General features: G+C 41.0%; 1 protein-coding gene and 1 pseudogene across 4 annotated transcripts in view; one reads left to right on the forward strand and one right to left on the reverse strand.

Annotated features, from left to right (window-relative positions):
- Positions 1-15,271, forward strand: part of TMOD3 (tropomodulin 3) — a 75,102-nt gene that overhangs the window by 26,150 nt on the left and 33,681 nt on the right. For 2 of the 3 annotated variants that reach the window (XM_079768189.1, XM_079768187.1), the window contains 2 exons: positions 12,835-13,026; positions 14,216-14,372. In XM_079768189.1, the coding sequence (XP_079624315.1) occupies positions 12,901-13,026; positions 14,216-14,372 (283 nt within the window). In that variant the 5' untranslated portion in view covers positions 12,835-12,900. Of the gene's footprint in view, positions 1-2,491; positions 2,694-12,834; positions 13,027-14,215; positions 14,373-15,271 lie in introns of all 3 variants that reach the window. The other variant, XM_079768188.1, reaches the window with a different exon arrangement.
- On the reverse strand, positions 5,937-7,157 carry LOC307098605 (E3 ubiquitin-protein ligase SIAH1-like; annotated as a pseudogene). Its single transcript has one exon. The product of its transcript is annotated as an E3 ubiquitin-protein ligase SIAH1-like (transcript).

Here is a 15,271-nt window from a genome sequence, read left to right on the forward strand (position 1 = left end):
AGCAGATAGGCAATTAGGAGGATAAGACAAGGAGGGGAGAGTAGTTAGGGGGATCAGGCCAGCAGGGGAGAGCAGTTAGGGCCATCAGGCCAGCAGGAGAGCAGTTAGGGGCATCAGGCAGGCAGGTGAGCGCTTAGGAGCCAGTGGTTCTGGATTGTGAGAGGGAGCCCAGATTGGAGAGAGAGCAGGTCAGGCTGAGGGATGCCCCCCTCCCCTGTGCACGAATTTCGTGCACCTGGCCACTAGTAACCTTATAAAAAGGAAATGACCTTAGGAGACTTAAAAACTCCCTTGCACTTGAGGAATCTGCTACATACTATCACAGACAGATATTCATACTCCTCCTCTGCTTTTAACAGTGCCAGGAATAAACAGATGACTTTCTTTACTCTAGCCTTTTCCTTCAAAGAATGTTCCTTAAGCCAGCAGAGATGAAACTCAAGCCTAACATTAAAGAAGAGGGCCTTTAGATGCTTTAAATGTTAAAATCTCTAGACAGAGATCACTTATTTTAAAATTATTTTCGGATTAATTCTGAAGCCAGGTCCAAACAAAAACGAAAAAGGAATGTTGATTTGAAATTTTTAACCAAAGCAAATTGAAACACATACTTACGAAGTTAATTGGATGTTAAACCATATCTAGTTCAAAAAATCCATGGGTATTTACCTAGAGGGAATATGTTTATCCCAACTACTATTATCTAATATATATCAACATTGAGATACTTTTATTTAAAAATAAACTTATGTAATCACTAAAAGTTTTCTTTGCCATGAAAGGATAATGAGACTACCAGCTAATAGTCAATATCTGAAACAAAGTGACAAAGCTGTAATAATACTTACTGTGATAAGGGAGAGCTATGCTGGTTAGACACAGTCTCTCTCAGCAAAGGTGACCAATTTCTTATACAGGGCTTTTGGGAAGCATGGAATTCGCGGACTGGCAAACTTTTCAAGGCCATAGTGACACCAATTGTAGAAGCATGATTATTTGGGGAGTCTGTTGATTGGTTGGCTGGCACTTAGACTAGACTGGAGGGAGTCTGTTCCTAATTGGCTGACCTTTGGAAGTGAGAAGCTGAAGGTGATTGATTGGCTTGCAAAGGCAAATTGTTTGTTTGTTTGTTTATTTATTTATTTATTTATTTATTTATTTATTTTAATACTAGCGTTCCCGTTGCAGGAAAAATCCTGCAATAGGGTTTCCTGCTGCACTCTACCCCGCCCCGCCTCCGCTCCTCCCTTGTCCCCCGGCCCGCTTTCTCCGCCAGCCCACCCCGCCTCCGCTCCGCCCTTGTCCCCCGGCCCGCCTTCTCCGCCAGCCCGCCCGCCAGCCCGCCCCGCTCTCCTTCCTTCTCCCCTGGCCCCGCCTCCGCTCCGCCCTTGTCCCCCGGCCCGCCTTCTCCGCCAGCCCGCCCGCCAGCCCGCCCCGCTCTCCTTCCTTCTCCCCTGGCCCCGCCTCCGCTCCGCCCTTGTCCCCCGGCCCGCCTTCTCCGCCAGCCCGCCCGCCAGCCCGCCCCGCTCTCCTTCCTTCTCCCCTGGCCCCGCCTCCGCTCCGCCCTTGTCCCCCGGCCCGCCTTCTCCGCCAGCCCGCCCGCCAGCCCGCCCCGCTCTCCTTCCTTCTCCCCTGGCCCCGCCTCCGCTCCGCCCTTGTCCCCCGGCCCGCCTTCTCCGCTAGCCCGCCCGCCAGCCCGCCCCGCTCTCCTTCCTTCTCCCCTGGCCCCGCCTCCGCTCCGCCCTTGTCCCCCGGCCCGCCTTCTCCGCCAGCCCACCCGCCAGCCTGCCCCGTTCTCCTTCCTTCTCCCCCGGCCCCGCCTCCGCTCCGCCCTTCTCCTCCCCCCCGGCTTGCTTGCTTCTCCACAGCTTTGCTCCCTTCAGCATCTCTTGGCTTCTTTCTACGCTGTCTTGATATGCAAATTAGCCGCCATCTTTGCTGGGGTAATTTGCATACTCGTCCTGATTGGTTGGTGGGCGTGGCTTGGGTGTAGCGAAGGTGCGGTCAATTTGCATATTTGTCTATTATAAGGTAGGATATTTTATTAATTTTTTACAGAGAGAAAGGGAGAGGGATAGAGAGTCAGAAACATCGATGAGAGAGAAACATTGGTCAGCTGTCTCCTGCACACCCCCTACTGGGGATGTGCCAGCAACCAAGGTACATGCCTTTGACCAGAATCGAACCCGGGACCCTTGAGTCCACAGGCCAACGCTCTATCCACTGAGCCAAACCAGCGAGGGCATGTTTATTTATTTAGTTAGTTATTTTTTAATGACTTCTTGTTAAAATGGCTATAGAAAAATAATTATTTTCTATGTTGTGGGAACTTTAATTCTCAACATTAAATACATATAATTAGTTGCACAATACAAGCATATACAGCAGGTCCTTGAATAATGTTTTGTTCAATATCGTTTCCCTTATAACATTGAGAAGGTGCTTGCTGTAGTAACGTAACTCTTTTTTTTTTTTAATTGATTTTTTACAGAGAGGAAGGGAGAGGGATAGAGAGTCAGAAACATCGATGTGAGAGAAACATCGATCAGCTGCCTCCTGCACAGATGTGCCCGCAACCAAGGTACATGCCCTTGACCGGAATCGAACCTGGGACCCTTCAGTCCGCAGGCCGACGCTCTATCCACTGAGCCAAACCGGCTTCGGCACTATAGATTCCTTTCAACATAATGCATGTGAGATTCATTCACGTTTTTGCTCATGTCAGTAGTTGCTCTTTATTACTGTCTAGTATTCAGTTTTATGACTATTCCACAATTCATTTGTGTGTTTTCCTGGTAATAGACATTTGGGTCATTTTCAGTTTGGGATATTATGAATAAAGTTTCAATGAGCATTTTTTACATCTTATTTTACTAACATAAACAAGCATTTCTCTTGTGTATATAACTATGAGTAAATTTGCTGTGTCATTATGGTACAAGTTGTTTAGTTTAGTACATATTGCCAAATAGTTTTCCAAAGTGTTTGAATCAATTTGCACTCCACCAATAATTTATGAGAGTTTCAGTTGCTTCATATCCTTGTCAACACTTCAGCTAGGCCTTGAAGAACGTGTAGGGGTTTGATTGAGGACAGAGGTAGGTGAAAAAGAATGCCTTCATTCTAAGAGGGGGAACAAAAAGAAGCAAATGCATAGAAACCTAAATTTTTTTGGTGAGGGGGCATGTTTGGAGTATAGACTGCATGATGGGGAGCAGCTGGAAATAATACTGGAAAACTAGCTAGGACCAGGTTGTGAACTTTGTATTTTATGCTGAGGAATTTGGATTTTATCTTGTAGGTCAGAGGTTCACAAACTTTTTCTATAAAGGACCAGATAGTGAATATTTAAGGTTTTGCAGACCATCTGGTCTCTGTGCATTTATTTAACTTTGCCATTGTAGCAAAAAGAGCAACCATGAACAATATATAAATGAATGAATGTGACTGTGTTCCAATAAGACATTATTTATAAAAACAGGTTGCAAGCAAAATTTGGTCCACTGACACTATAGTTTGCCTACCCCTGTGGTAGATAATATGAGTCTACATAAGGTTTTTGAACCATAGAACAACATGATCACACGTGTTCATTAAAGAGAGAGCAGAGAAGAGTCTGAGGACTCTGAGCCTGCCCTGTTGAAGTAGGGATGAAACTGAGGTAACAACTCATATATTGAGAGATATATATGTCTGAATCATGTCATTCCAATTGTTTTTTTAATACAGTCAACGTCAAGACCTTGCTCCCTCTAAAAAAAATATGAAAGTGGAAGAAAATAAGTGGAGATCCAAAAGATCTAGGATATCTAATTTTCAAAAATTATTTAAATAAAAGCTAAAATTTTAAATGTCTCAGTGAAGTGAGATTGCTGAGACTCCACCTGAAAATTAGCAGTCCTAGAAGTCTAGTGTGAAAAATGAATACTCTATAGAGATGAAAATAAAGGAGAAGGTTGGCTAATGGAATGAAGAGTTTTGGCCCAGAATATCCCAGGAGTTTCCGATGTTCCTGAGGATAGCCCTTACTAACTGAAGTCAGGTGAAGCAGTGGCAGAGTGAGAAGGAAAGCATTCTGTGGCAACAGCCCCTATGGACTTTGGGGACTATTTTAACAAAGTTTTCCTGCCTGTGAGTAGGACAAGATAGGCTGCCACAAGAGTGTGAGACCTAGTTATCAGAACTTACATGATGTGAGCTTTCCAGAGCAGTGGATCTTAAAGTGTAGTTCCCAACAGAGGCCACTTGGGAGTATGTTAGAATTGCAGATCCTCGGCACTACTGCAGACCAGTCAGTCAGGAAACTGAGGAAGGGGTCCAGAATCTGTGTCTTAAGCCTCCCCAGGGATTTTTTTCTCCCCCCCACCCCATCACCATTTATCCCCTCTATGCCCTCTTCCATCTCCGTCCCCCCAAATTACCGCAGTTGTTCATGTTCATGAGTTCTCTTTTTTTCTTTTCTTTTTTGCTCAATCCCTCCACCCCCTCAACATTACCACCACCACCAGAGCTGTCTGCCTGTTCTCTCTATGAGTCTGTTTCTGTTTTGCTTGGTAGTTCAGTTTGTTCATTAAATTCCACATATGAGTGAAATCATTTGGTACTTCTCTTTCTCTGACTGACTTATTTCACTTAGCTTAATGTTCTTCGGGTCCACCCATGCTGTCGCAAAGAGTAAAGTTTTTCTTCCTTTTAACGGCAGAGTAGTATTCATTGCATACCATAGCTTTTCTATCCACTCATCTTGACTGTGGAAGGCAGCATGGAGTTCCCCAGGGCGTTCTAAAATTTGAAAACTGTTGTTCAAAAAAGTGAATTAAGGATGAAGAATTAAACAGACTGAACATACCAGAATTTTGAATTAATTTTTTTTTTTACTTCCTAACTTATCAGGCAGAATTAACTTTTGCTTATTTATAAACTTCTTGCTTGTATATATGACTTTGAGAATATAATGCTTAAATGACTTTGAGAATATAATGCTTAAAAAACTATAATGCTTTAAAAAAACTATTGTGCTATGTAAATTTTCTTTGTTATTTGTTACTTTTTTTTAATTTGCCAGATATTCTTTTAATGAGAATTATAAAAGACCAAAAACTTTTTTTTTTTGCAAACTGCCTTTTTTTAAACAAATGATTTGCTTTTAATTACAAATACTGTGTGAGATGATGCCTTCTTTTGCAAAACCAATAAATTTTAAACATATGTGATTTATCCAAGGTATTTGGGGGGGGGGCATGATTTTTCAATATTTTTTAAAAATCAGTATATCCTAATCTTTTAAAGAATAAGTTTGAAGGCGTGACTCAACTGGAAAAAGAGAGAGAAAGAGAGACCGGCCGACCAACCATCTTCTAGCTGCTTTAAATAGCTTCTGATCTTTCTTCCGAGGTTACCTCTCCTTTCTGGAACTCGTATCTTCACAAGATGGCTGAATTTAAAGTATTTCTAATGAACTGATAAATGGGGAGAAAAAATATGTATGGGACACACATGTATAAACTTTACCATAAACAATTATGCATATCAAAAAAACACTAACTTTAAAAAGGTACAAAAAAAGGATGGGAAAAGCCTGAATTACAGAAAAGTTCAATTTATTTAATGAAAAACTAATAATAAAAATTAGCAAATACACACAAAAAATATATAAACACAGCAGCAGCACTATGTATTGACTAAAGGGAAAAGCCGTGGCCCAAGACCACTCAACATGGCTTGTCAGTTAAAGGGAAAAAAAACCCTAAACACACACGCACTCGCACACAGAAACAAAATCCCGGTATTTTTCAACAGTACGCTCAACCTACAACAAACAAAAATTCAGAATTATTTTATAATGCTTCCTTTCTTAATACAAAAGATGCCCATCTTGTGTGTGTGTGTGTGTGTGTGTGTGTGTGTGTGTATATATATATATATATTCCCCCCCCCCCAGTGGTTTACTGTTGACTTACTTTAAATATACTAGTGTTACTACATGCAACCGTTTCCTGTATTTAACAGCCTTTCCTTTTATTTACCTTCATGTGACTAGCTCCACCTACCAAAAGTTTCAGGGTGGCAGGCAAAGGGGGCCTATTCTCCGTGAAATGGAATGCATTGGTTTTAAACACTGGCCAGAAAATGTTTGGTTGCCATTTCAACACATGGAAATAGTTACATTGATGCCTAAATTGCCATTTTCTGCAGAAAGCTGGTGTCAAAGACTAGACAGTCAATATTCATAATGGCTGTTGCAATTCCCTCATGAATAGATCGAGGAGTAGCTTCCCAAGTCAATCACCGCCTATGACCATTTAGCTCAAGTTGATAAGCAAAATTTTCCACTTGCTTGCACTTTCCTATCAGCTGTATAAATGCAAAGCACTGCTGGTGCCCGTCATACTTACCCTGTTTCTCTAAGACCAAAATGAAGTGGAAGCCGAAGTAGGACTGCATCATCACCCAGTCCACAGCCCGGGGAGATTGATGTCTGTGGCGAGGAAAACAATATCCTCTCCCTGCAGAGTGGTGATGGGCTTGTGCTGATGCATCAGATGGGACATCACGGCATCCATAGAGCCTTGCCACTTTCAGGAAGCACCGGGGCACAGGCAGGAGTAAGGCCGAAACTCACAGAGCTCTTCGTGGTCTACTTCTTCTGTGTGTGGCAGTTATTCACACCCCAAAGAGGCATATTTACAAGGGAAAAGTGCTGAATTGGCCACTTTCTCCATCGCCAGGTTGTGAATGGATCCCAAGGGGCCCCGGCAAGTTGGACAACATGTGAGCTTTGGGTGACAATTGCTACAGACAAGGTGGCCGCTCTGACACTGAAGAATGGGTGGCAACACATAGTCAAAGCAGACAGAACACGCAAAAAGACTGGCCAAGTCGTTGTTGGATGCGGTGGTTGCCCGTTAGGGCGGGCACCCTCTGCACTTGGAGGTCCCAGTAGGTAACGCTGTCACAGTCTGGCGGCTCATTTCTCTCACTGCGGCGGCCGCCATGGAGGCACAGCCCGTGCCTGTTATTTGTTACTTTTCTGTGAATTGTAGCTTGGGGATTTTAAAAAGTTCCTGTAGATTTAAAATACTTTTTGGCACACTGGATTCACCTCTTCATTATTCAGAATGTGTTCTCCTTCCAGTAAGACAGATATCAAAGCACAAGCAAGCCAGGACAGGTTCTCCCTAAGATAGAGGGAGAGAAAGCGAAGCAAAGCTCTGTTCCCAGAGCTTCCCTTCCTGAGGTGTTTCTGAGCTTCTCTACTAACACTTGGAACATTTCTAGTACATAGACATTCCTCAGTAAAGGAGGAGAGCTGAAAGGGAAGGTATAATCAAGTTGGAGAATCTAAGAATGTGAATACCTGATGAAAGAATGCTACTGATAAGTTTTGAGTGACTTAAGTTTTAAGCATTAGTTGCTTTGTATTGAAGCTTCTGGGAAACTTTAGTATATTACTTGGAATTTCTTGCCTCTTGGCAAATTTCATTATGTGAATCTGAAGGAAATAGCTTTCTATTGCCTTGTAAAGGAAAAAACAAGCCAGAGAAGCCAAAGTAGGACTGCATCATCACCCAGTCGACAGCCCCGGGGAGACTGATGTCTGTGGCGAGGAAAACAAATTCCTTAAAAAATTAAATAAAAACACTTAAAAACATTTTCTCCTAGAAATTACCATAAAAACAAAGTAAGAGTTGAAAGAAAATGGAAAAGATTTTTTTACATGTAACTAAAAAATATTAATATCCAGAATATATTAAGAACATCTATTTTTTAAATTTTTGTTGTTGTTTTTCTTGGAGAACATCTATTTTTTTTAATAACACTATTTAAAAAATGGGCAACAGATTCTTCACAGAATGAGGAACACCATTGGCCAATGAATGAACGAAAGTATGACAAGATGCTCAACTTTATCATAATTCAACAAAATGCAAATTAAAACTACAGCAAAATACAAGATCACATTCACCAGAATGGCAAAAACAACAACAAAACACAAAAAGTCTGTTAATACCAACAGTTAGCAAGGATGAGCAACATGAATTGTCATGTACTGAATCTGCTAGAACTATAAGTTGGTATAATCACTTTGAAAATAGTTTGAGCCCGGCTGGTATGCTCAGTGGTTAAGCATCTACCTTGTGAACCAGGAAATCACGGCTCAATTCCCAGTTAAGGGCACATGCCCGGGTTGCAGGCTCAATCCCCAGCACAGGCAGCTGATCAATGGTTTTCTCTCATTGTTGATGCTTCTCTCTCTCTCTTGCTCCCCTTTTCTCTGAAATCAATAAAAATATATTTAAAAAAAAAAAAGAAAATTGTTTGACATTACCCAATAAAGTTGAGTATGAGCATACCCTTTTCCAGTAATTTCATTCCTAGATTGAACAGCTTTGAGAAACTCTTGTTGCCGAAACTGGTTTGGCTCAGTGGATAGAGCATCGGCCTGCGGACTGAAGGGTCCCAGGTTCGATTCCGGTCAAGGGCATGTACCTTGGTTGCGGGTACATCCCCAGTGGGGGATGTGCAGGAGGCAGCTGATCGATGTTTCTCTCTCATCGATGTTTCTAACTCTCTATCCCTCTCCCTTCCTCTCTGTAAAAAATCAATAAAATATTTAAAAAAAAAAAAAAGAAACTCTTGCACATGTATACCAGGAAGTAGATAACAAGATGGTTTATAGCAGAAAAATAGAGGGGGGAAGACTACAAAAAACTTAAATATTCATTTATAGAATTGAATACTATATAGAAATGAAAATGAAAGAAGTACAGCTTTAAGCATCAACTCAAAACAATCTTAAATGAAAAAGGCAAGTCACAAAAGGATGCATACTATATGAGCGTATATATAAAATGCAAAATAAAAGGGCAAAACTGAAACTCTTAAGGATATGTACATTTAAGGTAAAATGTAGAGGAAAGCCAGAGAATAAGTTATTCAAAATTCAGTACAATGGCTACTTCTTTTGAGGCAGGAGATGCCACTGACATGGGGAACATGAGGGTACTAGTAATGGTCTCTCTCTGAAGATAGGCATTCATTTTATTATTTTTTAAGCAATCTCTATATATAAAACCCTAATATGCAAATAGACCAAACGGCAACCAAGCAACTGGTCACTATGATGTGCACTGACCACCAGGGGGCACGTGCACAACATGGGGGGCATCAGCCACAGCGGGATGGTGGAGCAGGTGAGCGGGGGTGTCAGACAAAGGCGGGGCGCCATCACTGTCATCGGGGCAAGCCTTTGGTGGTTACTGAAAATTATTTGCTCCCACGCGCCACTTGCACCCGCTGCCAGTGCCTGGCACCAGCCCCGATCGCCCCTCAAGGCTTCTCCACCTCCCCCTGCTCCTGCGGGGCAATCAGGGCTGGCATCAGCCTCTCGCACCCACTGCTGGCGCTGGAGCCGCCGCTCACACCCAGTGCCGGTGCCGGCCCTGTTCACACCCGCTGCAGGCACCTGGCGCTGGCCCCAATCGCCCCTGAGGGCTTCTTCACCTCTCCCTGCTCCTGAGGGGCAATTGGGGCAGCAGTCCCCACTTGCACCCGCTGTTAGCGCTGGCCCCAATCACTCTGTGCCGTCAGTGGGTGGGAGCGGGAGTGGGGCTGCTGGTAGATGGGACCGGGGGCCACGGCGGGAGGAGCCAGGTGGTGGCACGGAGGATGGGTCGAGTCCCACCCCTGTGCCCATCACAGCCTTGCCGCCCACAGTTCCTTTCAAGGTTTACGAATTCGTGCACTGGGCCCCTACTTGTATATAAAGATGCTTTGTATGACAGATTAGCCTATATAATAAAACCCTAATATGCAAATGGACCGAACGGTGGAACAACCGGTTGCTATGTCATGCACTGACCACCAGGGGGAAGACGCTCAATGCAGGAGCTGCCCTCTGGTGGTCAGTGCGCTCACACAAGGGGAGCGCTGCTCAGCCAAAAGCTGGGCTCATGGCTGGGCCTAAGCCAGCAGTGGGACATCCCCCAAGGGGTCCCAGACTGTGAGAGGGTGCAGGCTGGGCTGAAGGGCCCCCCCCCCACTCCCAGTGCACAAATGTTGTGCACCAGGCCTCTAGTACTTGGAATAAAGAGCAATTTATTGGAGTAAACTATTTTACTCATTCTAAGGAATGTCATGTTTCCGACCTATAAAACCTGGGTGATATATATTGCCTTTATTCTGAATATCTCGTTCCTATCATATTGTCTATTACAGTACCTTTTTAGTTGGATGACCATTGAATTTATGGCCCGGGCTGGGATACTTTTGAGAGTAAAGAAAAGAGATGCTCAAAATAATTAAGTATTTTTTGAAATATTTATTGGCTAAGAAATTAGCTCTATTATATACAGTTATGTGCTGCTTAACAATGGGGATAAGTTCTGAGAAATACATCATTGGGCAATTTCATCATTGTGTGAACATTACAGAGTGCACTTACACAAACCTAGATGATACAGCCTACTCCACACCTAGGCTATATGACTTAGCCTTGCTCCTAGGCTACAAGCCTATACAAAACAACATATGGTTAAATCAAACACAAGAGAAAATTATGGTATCAAGAAATGCAGTAAATAAGATGGGTGAGGCATTTTACAGCAAAGGTTTTGTGTGTGTTTTTTAAGTAGAAAGAATACACTTTAAAATCATAGAGTAAATACATAAACCAGGAACATAGTCATTTATTATCATTACCAAGTATTATGCACTATATGTAATTATATGTGCTAGGCTTTTATACCATTGCCAGAACAGTAAATGTAGGTTTGTTTACACCAGCATCGCCAGAAACACTTGAGTAATGTGTTGGGTTATACATTACAAGGGCTTCATTAGGTGATAGGAATTTTTTAGCCCCATGATAATCTTATGGGACCATCTTTGGATACTCAGTCCATTGTTGACAGCACATGACTGTACTGTAAACTTCAGTATATTATATTGAACTATATTGAAAATGTATTTTTATATTGATTTTCCAAACATTAAAAAAATAGCATAAAGTAATTACTCTTGGTACATATTCTTAAACTTTTATCAATTTCTTACCTTTGTCTCAAATGTCTGTTTATGAAGGGAATATTTTTTCGGTGTGGTCTAATTTTTTATCTTTTCTCCTAAAATTGCATGCCACCTTCTTTAAAATTGTATTTTATGGTTACTATATTTGGTAGTGCTGATACTTTCCATTGACTGTTCTCTGCTGACAGTATTATTTTTAATTGAGAAAATACACTCTCAGGATTCTTGGTAAGCTTGGAAATACAAAGTAGAGGTTTACCAAACTTAGTAATGATAACAATAATTTTTTTAACGGAAAAGTTTAGGTTAACTGCTAAATCTATGTGGTGTTAGTAGAACAGGTGTAAGCCAGTTCTGTCTTGGGCAATTATACAAAATGCCTGCAGTTTAACATCTGCATAAGCACAATTATGTTAACTTGCTTTTTACAGGACCCAGGTGGTTACCAGTCACTTCATTAACTGACAGACCCCTGTGGTGAACCTTCATTTCTTCTTGGGAGATGAAAACACCTAAAAGGATCCATAAAATGTTACTGAATTGAGCAGAAAAATATATTCATTAAAATATGATATTAAGTTGGGAAAACAAGGGGGGGGGGGGGCGGGAAGGTAGTAAAGGAAATATATCCAAACTTTGAAATAGGCGTTTTGCAGCCAAGAAAATTTTTAACATCATTAAGTCTAAAGATTATTGTTTATCCACACAGAACATTTTTGTTGTTGTTGTTGTTAATCCTCATCTGAGGATATTTTTTCTATTGATTTTTAGAGAGAGTGGAAGGGAGGAGGAGGAGACACAGAGAAAGAAACATCGATGTGAGAGAGACACATCAATTGGTTGCTTCCTGCACATGCCCTAACCAGGGCCAGGGATCGAATCTGCAACTGAATCGAACCCAGGACCCTTCAGTTCCCAGGCCGATGTTCTATCCTCTGAGCCAAACTGGGTAGGGCACACACATAGGAACATTTTATGAGACAAATGGTCCACATATATGGCTAAAATTCATAGAAATACTTAATTTTTGCTTCGCTTTTTTACTTTAAGTATCATTTCCTATATAACAGTCCTGTGGGTAACTGGAAAAATGCTGCTTATTGAGTCACCTCATAGCTTTTTGGGAGAGATCCACACAGTAAGGAAATGATGAAGGTCCTTTCTGTAATCAGATTCTCCTGACCAGCCTTGCCAGTTAGTGGGTGACATAGCTCAGCATGGTTTTGAGTATTTTACTGAAAGTTTTAGAATGCAGTATTTTTTCCTTTAAAAGCACCTTTAAATTTTTTTTAGTGCACTTTTCAAAAAAAATTTTTTCCCAATGGCAAGAGGTCGCCATTCCTTCAAGGGGAGTGCATTGGTATCACCCCATGTTAATGTTGAGTCAGAAAATAATGTTCTTCTAAGTAATTTACAATAAAACAACTGTACGTTAAACATACTGTGCTTAAGCAAAGTAACGATCATTTGAAAGCCATTGATGGAAAAATTTGTATTTTCGCACAAATTATATAATCTTTTCCCCCCTAAAACTTAGTTATTAGAAAATCTAAATTCTGTCAAGTAGACATTTTTATGGATTTGAATTTTATTCTCTCCTTCCCCTCTTTTTCTCCCAGTTTATTTGTTGTTGTTGTTGTTAACAAAAGACAAAAGGTAAAGGCATTGAATGATCCATAGAAAAGGGTGGTGTGTGATATATGGTCAAAGAATATATGACGTGGAAATTATATTTCATTGAACCTAATAATCGATCTATGTAGGTGGAGATGATGTTTTAAATGTTTTTGTCTCTTCTCTCCATAGTTTTAAAAAAAATAGAAATCGCTTCTGACTACATTGAATAGCAAAAACGAAGTGACATTGCAGACCATGGCACTACCATTCCGGAAGGACTTAGAAAAGTACAAGGACCTGGATGAAGATGAGCTCCTTGGGAATCTATCAGAAATAGAACTGAAACAACTGGAAACTGTGCTGGATGATCTTGACCCTGAGGTAGGTGCTAGCTAATGAAGAAAAATGAAATAATTTTTCAAACCCTTTGAAACTAAGTAGCTGCCTTTGAGCAGTTAACATTTTCAGGGCTTTTCACTGGCACCTCCCCCCCCCCCCCCCCACCATGTATATGTATAATTTTTTTTTTTTTACTGAATTTACTGGGGTGACATTGGTTAATAGAATTATAGGTTTAAGGGGTACAATTCTATAATACGTCATCTGTATATTGTGTGTTCACCCCCCCAAACCAAGTCTTCACTGACACCTCTTTATTTAAATTAACTTTTTGTCTCTTCTCCAGTTTTCCCCTTCTATCTCCATATCTTTACTGACGTGACTGTTCTATTTTATATATATATATTTTTTTTTTTTATTAATTTCAGAGATGAAGAGGGAAAGAGAGAGAGAAACATCAGTGATGGTGACAGAAAATCATTGATCGGCTGCCTCCTGCACACCCCACTCTGGGGATTGAGCCTGCAACCAGGGCATGTGCCCTAACTGGGAATCGAACCATGACCTCCTGATTCATAAATCGACACTCAACCACTGAGCCACGCCGCCCGGGCAATATACTTATTTTGTTTTGTTTTTTAATTGATTTAGGAGAGAGGGAGAGAGAAACATCAACTGTTGTTTCACTTATTTATGCATTCATTGATTCTTATGTGTGCCCTGGCCCAGCAACCTTGGTGTCAGAAGGGTGCTCTAACCAGCAGAGCAACCTGGCTAGGGCTTGATATACATGTGTTGTTTTTTAAATGAGAAAGTCTTTACAATGAAATAAAAGTCACTGTGAAGGACTATGATGCATATAGTCATTTAACATTCTTTTGTAATGGATTTATTTTCTGTATTTACATGTATGCTAAGCTGTTAGTAAGTATTAAAAACCTTTTTATTGTTGTCCCAGGACATTTTAAAAGTAAAGGGATTTTCCTGCTAGTAGAATACTTGCTGAAGAAAATGTTTGTACCTATTTTAATAGTAATGTAAGTGAACACTACCTAATTTAAGAAAAAACTTGGGAACACTTTTACATTGCAACCCTAAAATCCTGTAATAAAGTGTTTAATGCCTACATCGTATTCTAATCTAGAATTGTTTCTTCTCTGAGTAATCTATGCAAGCATATGAAAATGGGCATTCTGGGTGGTTGTAATGGTTGGTTCATTCTCTTTGGCAGAATGCCCTTCTGCCTGCAGGGTTCCGACAGAAGAACCAGACCTCCAAGCCCGCCACGGGGCCTTTTGATAGAGAGCACCTCTTGTCCTATCTGGAGAAGGAGGCTTTGGAGCATAAGGACCGGGAAGACTACGTGCCCTACACTGGAGAAAAGAAAGGTAAACACGGGATTTTGAAATCATTCATTAATAGCACTTGATTTTTCTTTTTCTAGACAGGTCTGAAGAAAATAATATTTTTAGAGGTACATCATTGATAGCCTTAAAGATATGATAGTGTTGACTTAAAAAGTTGTTTGAAAATTTGGGCATTTAATTTACATTTTTTATCAACTTGGCCAATAAGTTCCTTCTTAATGGTTTGTTAGTGAGGTTTTATTATAGAGTGATTTTTATATAGCACTCTTTAGCTCTCCTGTAATAAATATAGAAAGTATACTGAGGTAAAACTTTTAAATCAAAGTGTATTATAGAATGGAAATGATGTCAAAGTGCTGTTCTCATCTAACTCTTGTCTTTATAGTGGAATGCCATAAAATAATTCAGGCCATATTATCAAAAGACGCTTTTTAAAGGATATTCAATAGCCTTCCTTAGTAGTTCATAGTTATAATTGTCAATATTTTGTAATCATTGTTTTCAGGAAATTTTTCTAGTCTAAGTCCTTCCTACTGCAGATTTCAACTTTAGGTTGTCTCAGTGGAGCCTGAGTTCAGCTATGTTTTTAAAAGTAACAATATGATAACATAGGTTAAGTTTTTCCGCTTTCAGTACAGGCTGGCCTAAGCAGCCAGATTCTACTTCACTCTTGTATAAGACACTGCACATGAACACTGGGGAACGGGGGAGCAGCCCTAAAGCTGAGGATCAGCTCCTTCAGGCACTGTTTTTACATCTGAATCCTTAGTGGTCTGGGCAGGAAGGATAGTTAGAGCATAGTGATGCATTAGCTGTTCATTTGCAAAGGATGCCTTTCTCAAGAATTTGGCCACAGCTCTCTTACATATAAGGGAAGCCAAACATGTTGTTTTAGTATTCCAGCCTCTGTAATAGAAGAA

Source organism: Cnephaeus nilssonii (genome assembly GCF_951640355.1).
Source record: "Cnephaeus nilssonii genome assembly, chromosome: 4".
In the NCBI taxonomy this organism is placed as follows: domain Eukaryota; kingdom Metazoa; phylum Chordata; class Mammalia; order Chiroptera; family Vespertilionidae; genus Cnephaeus; species Cnephaeus nilssonii.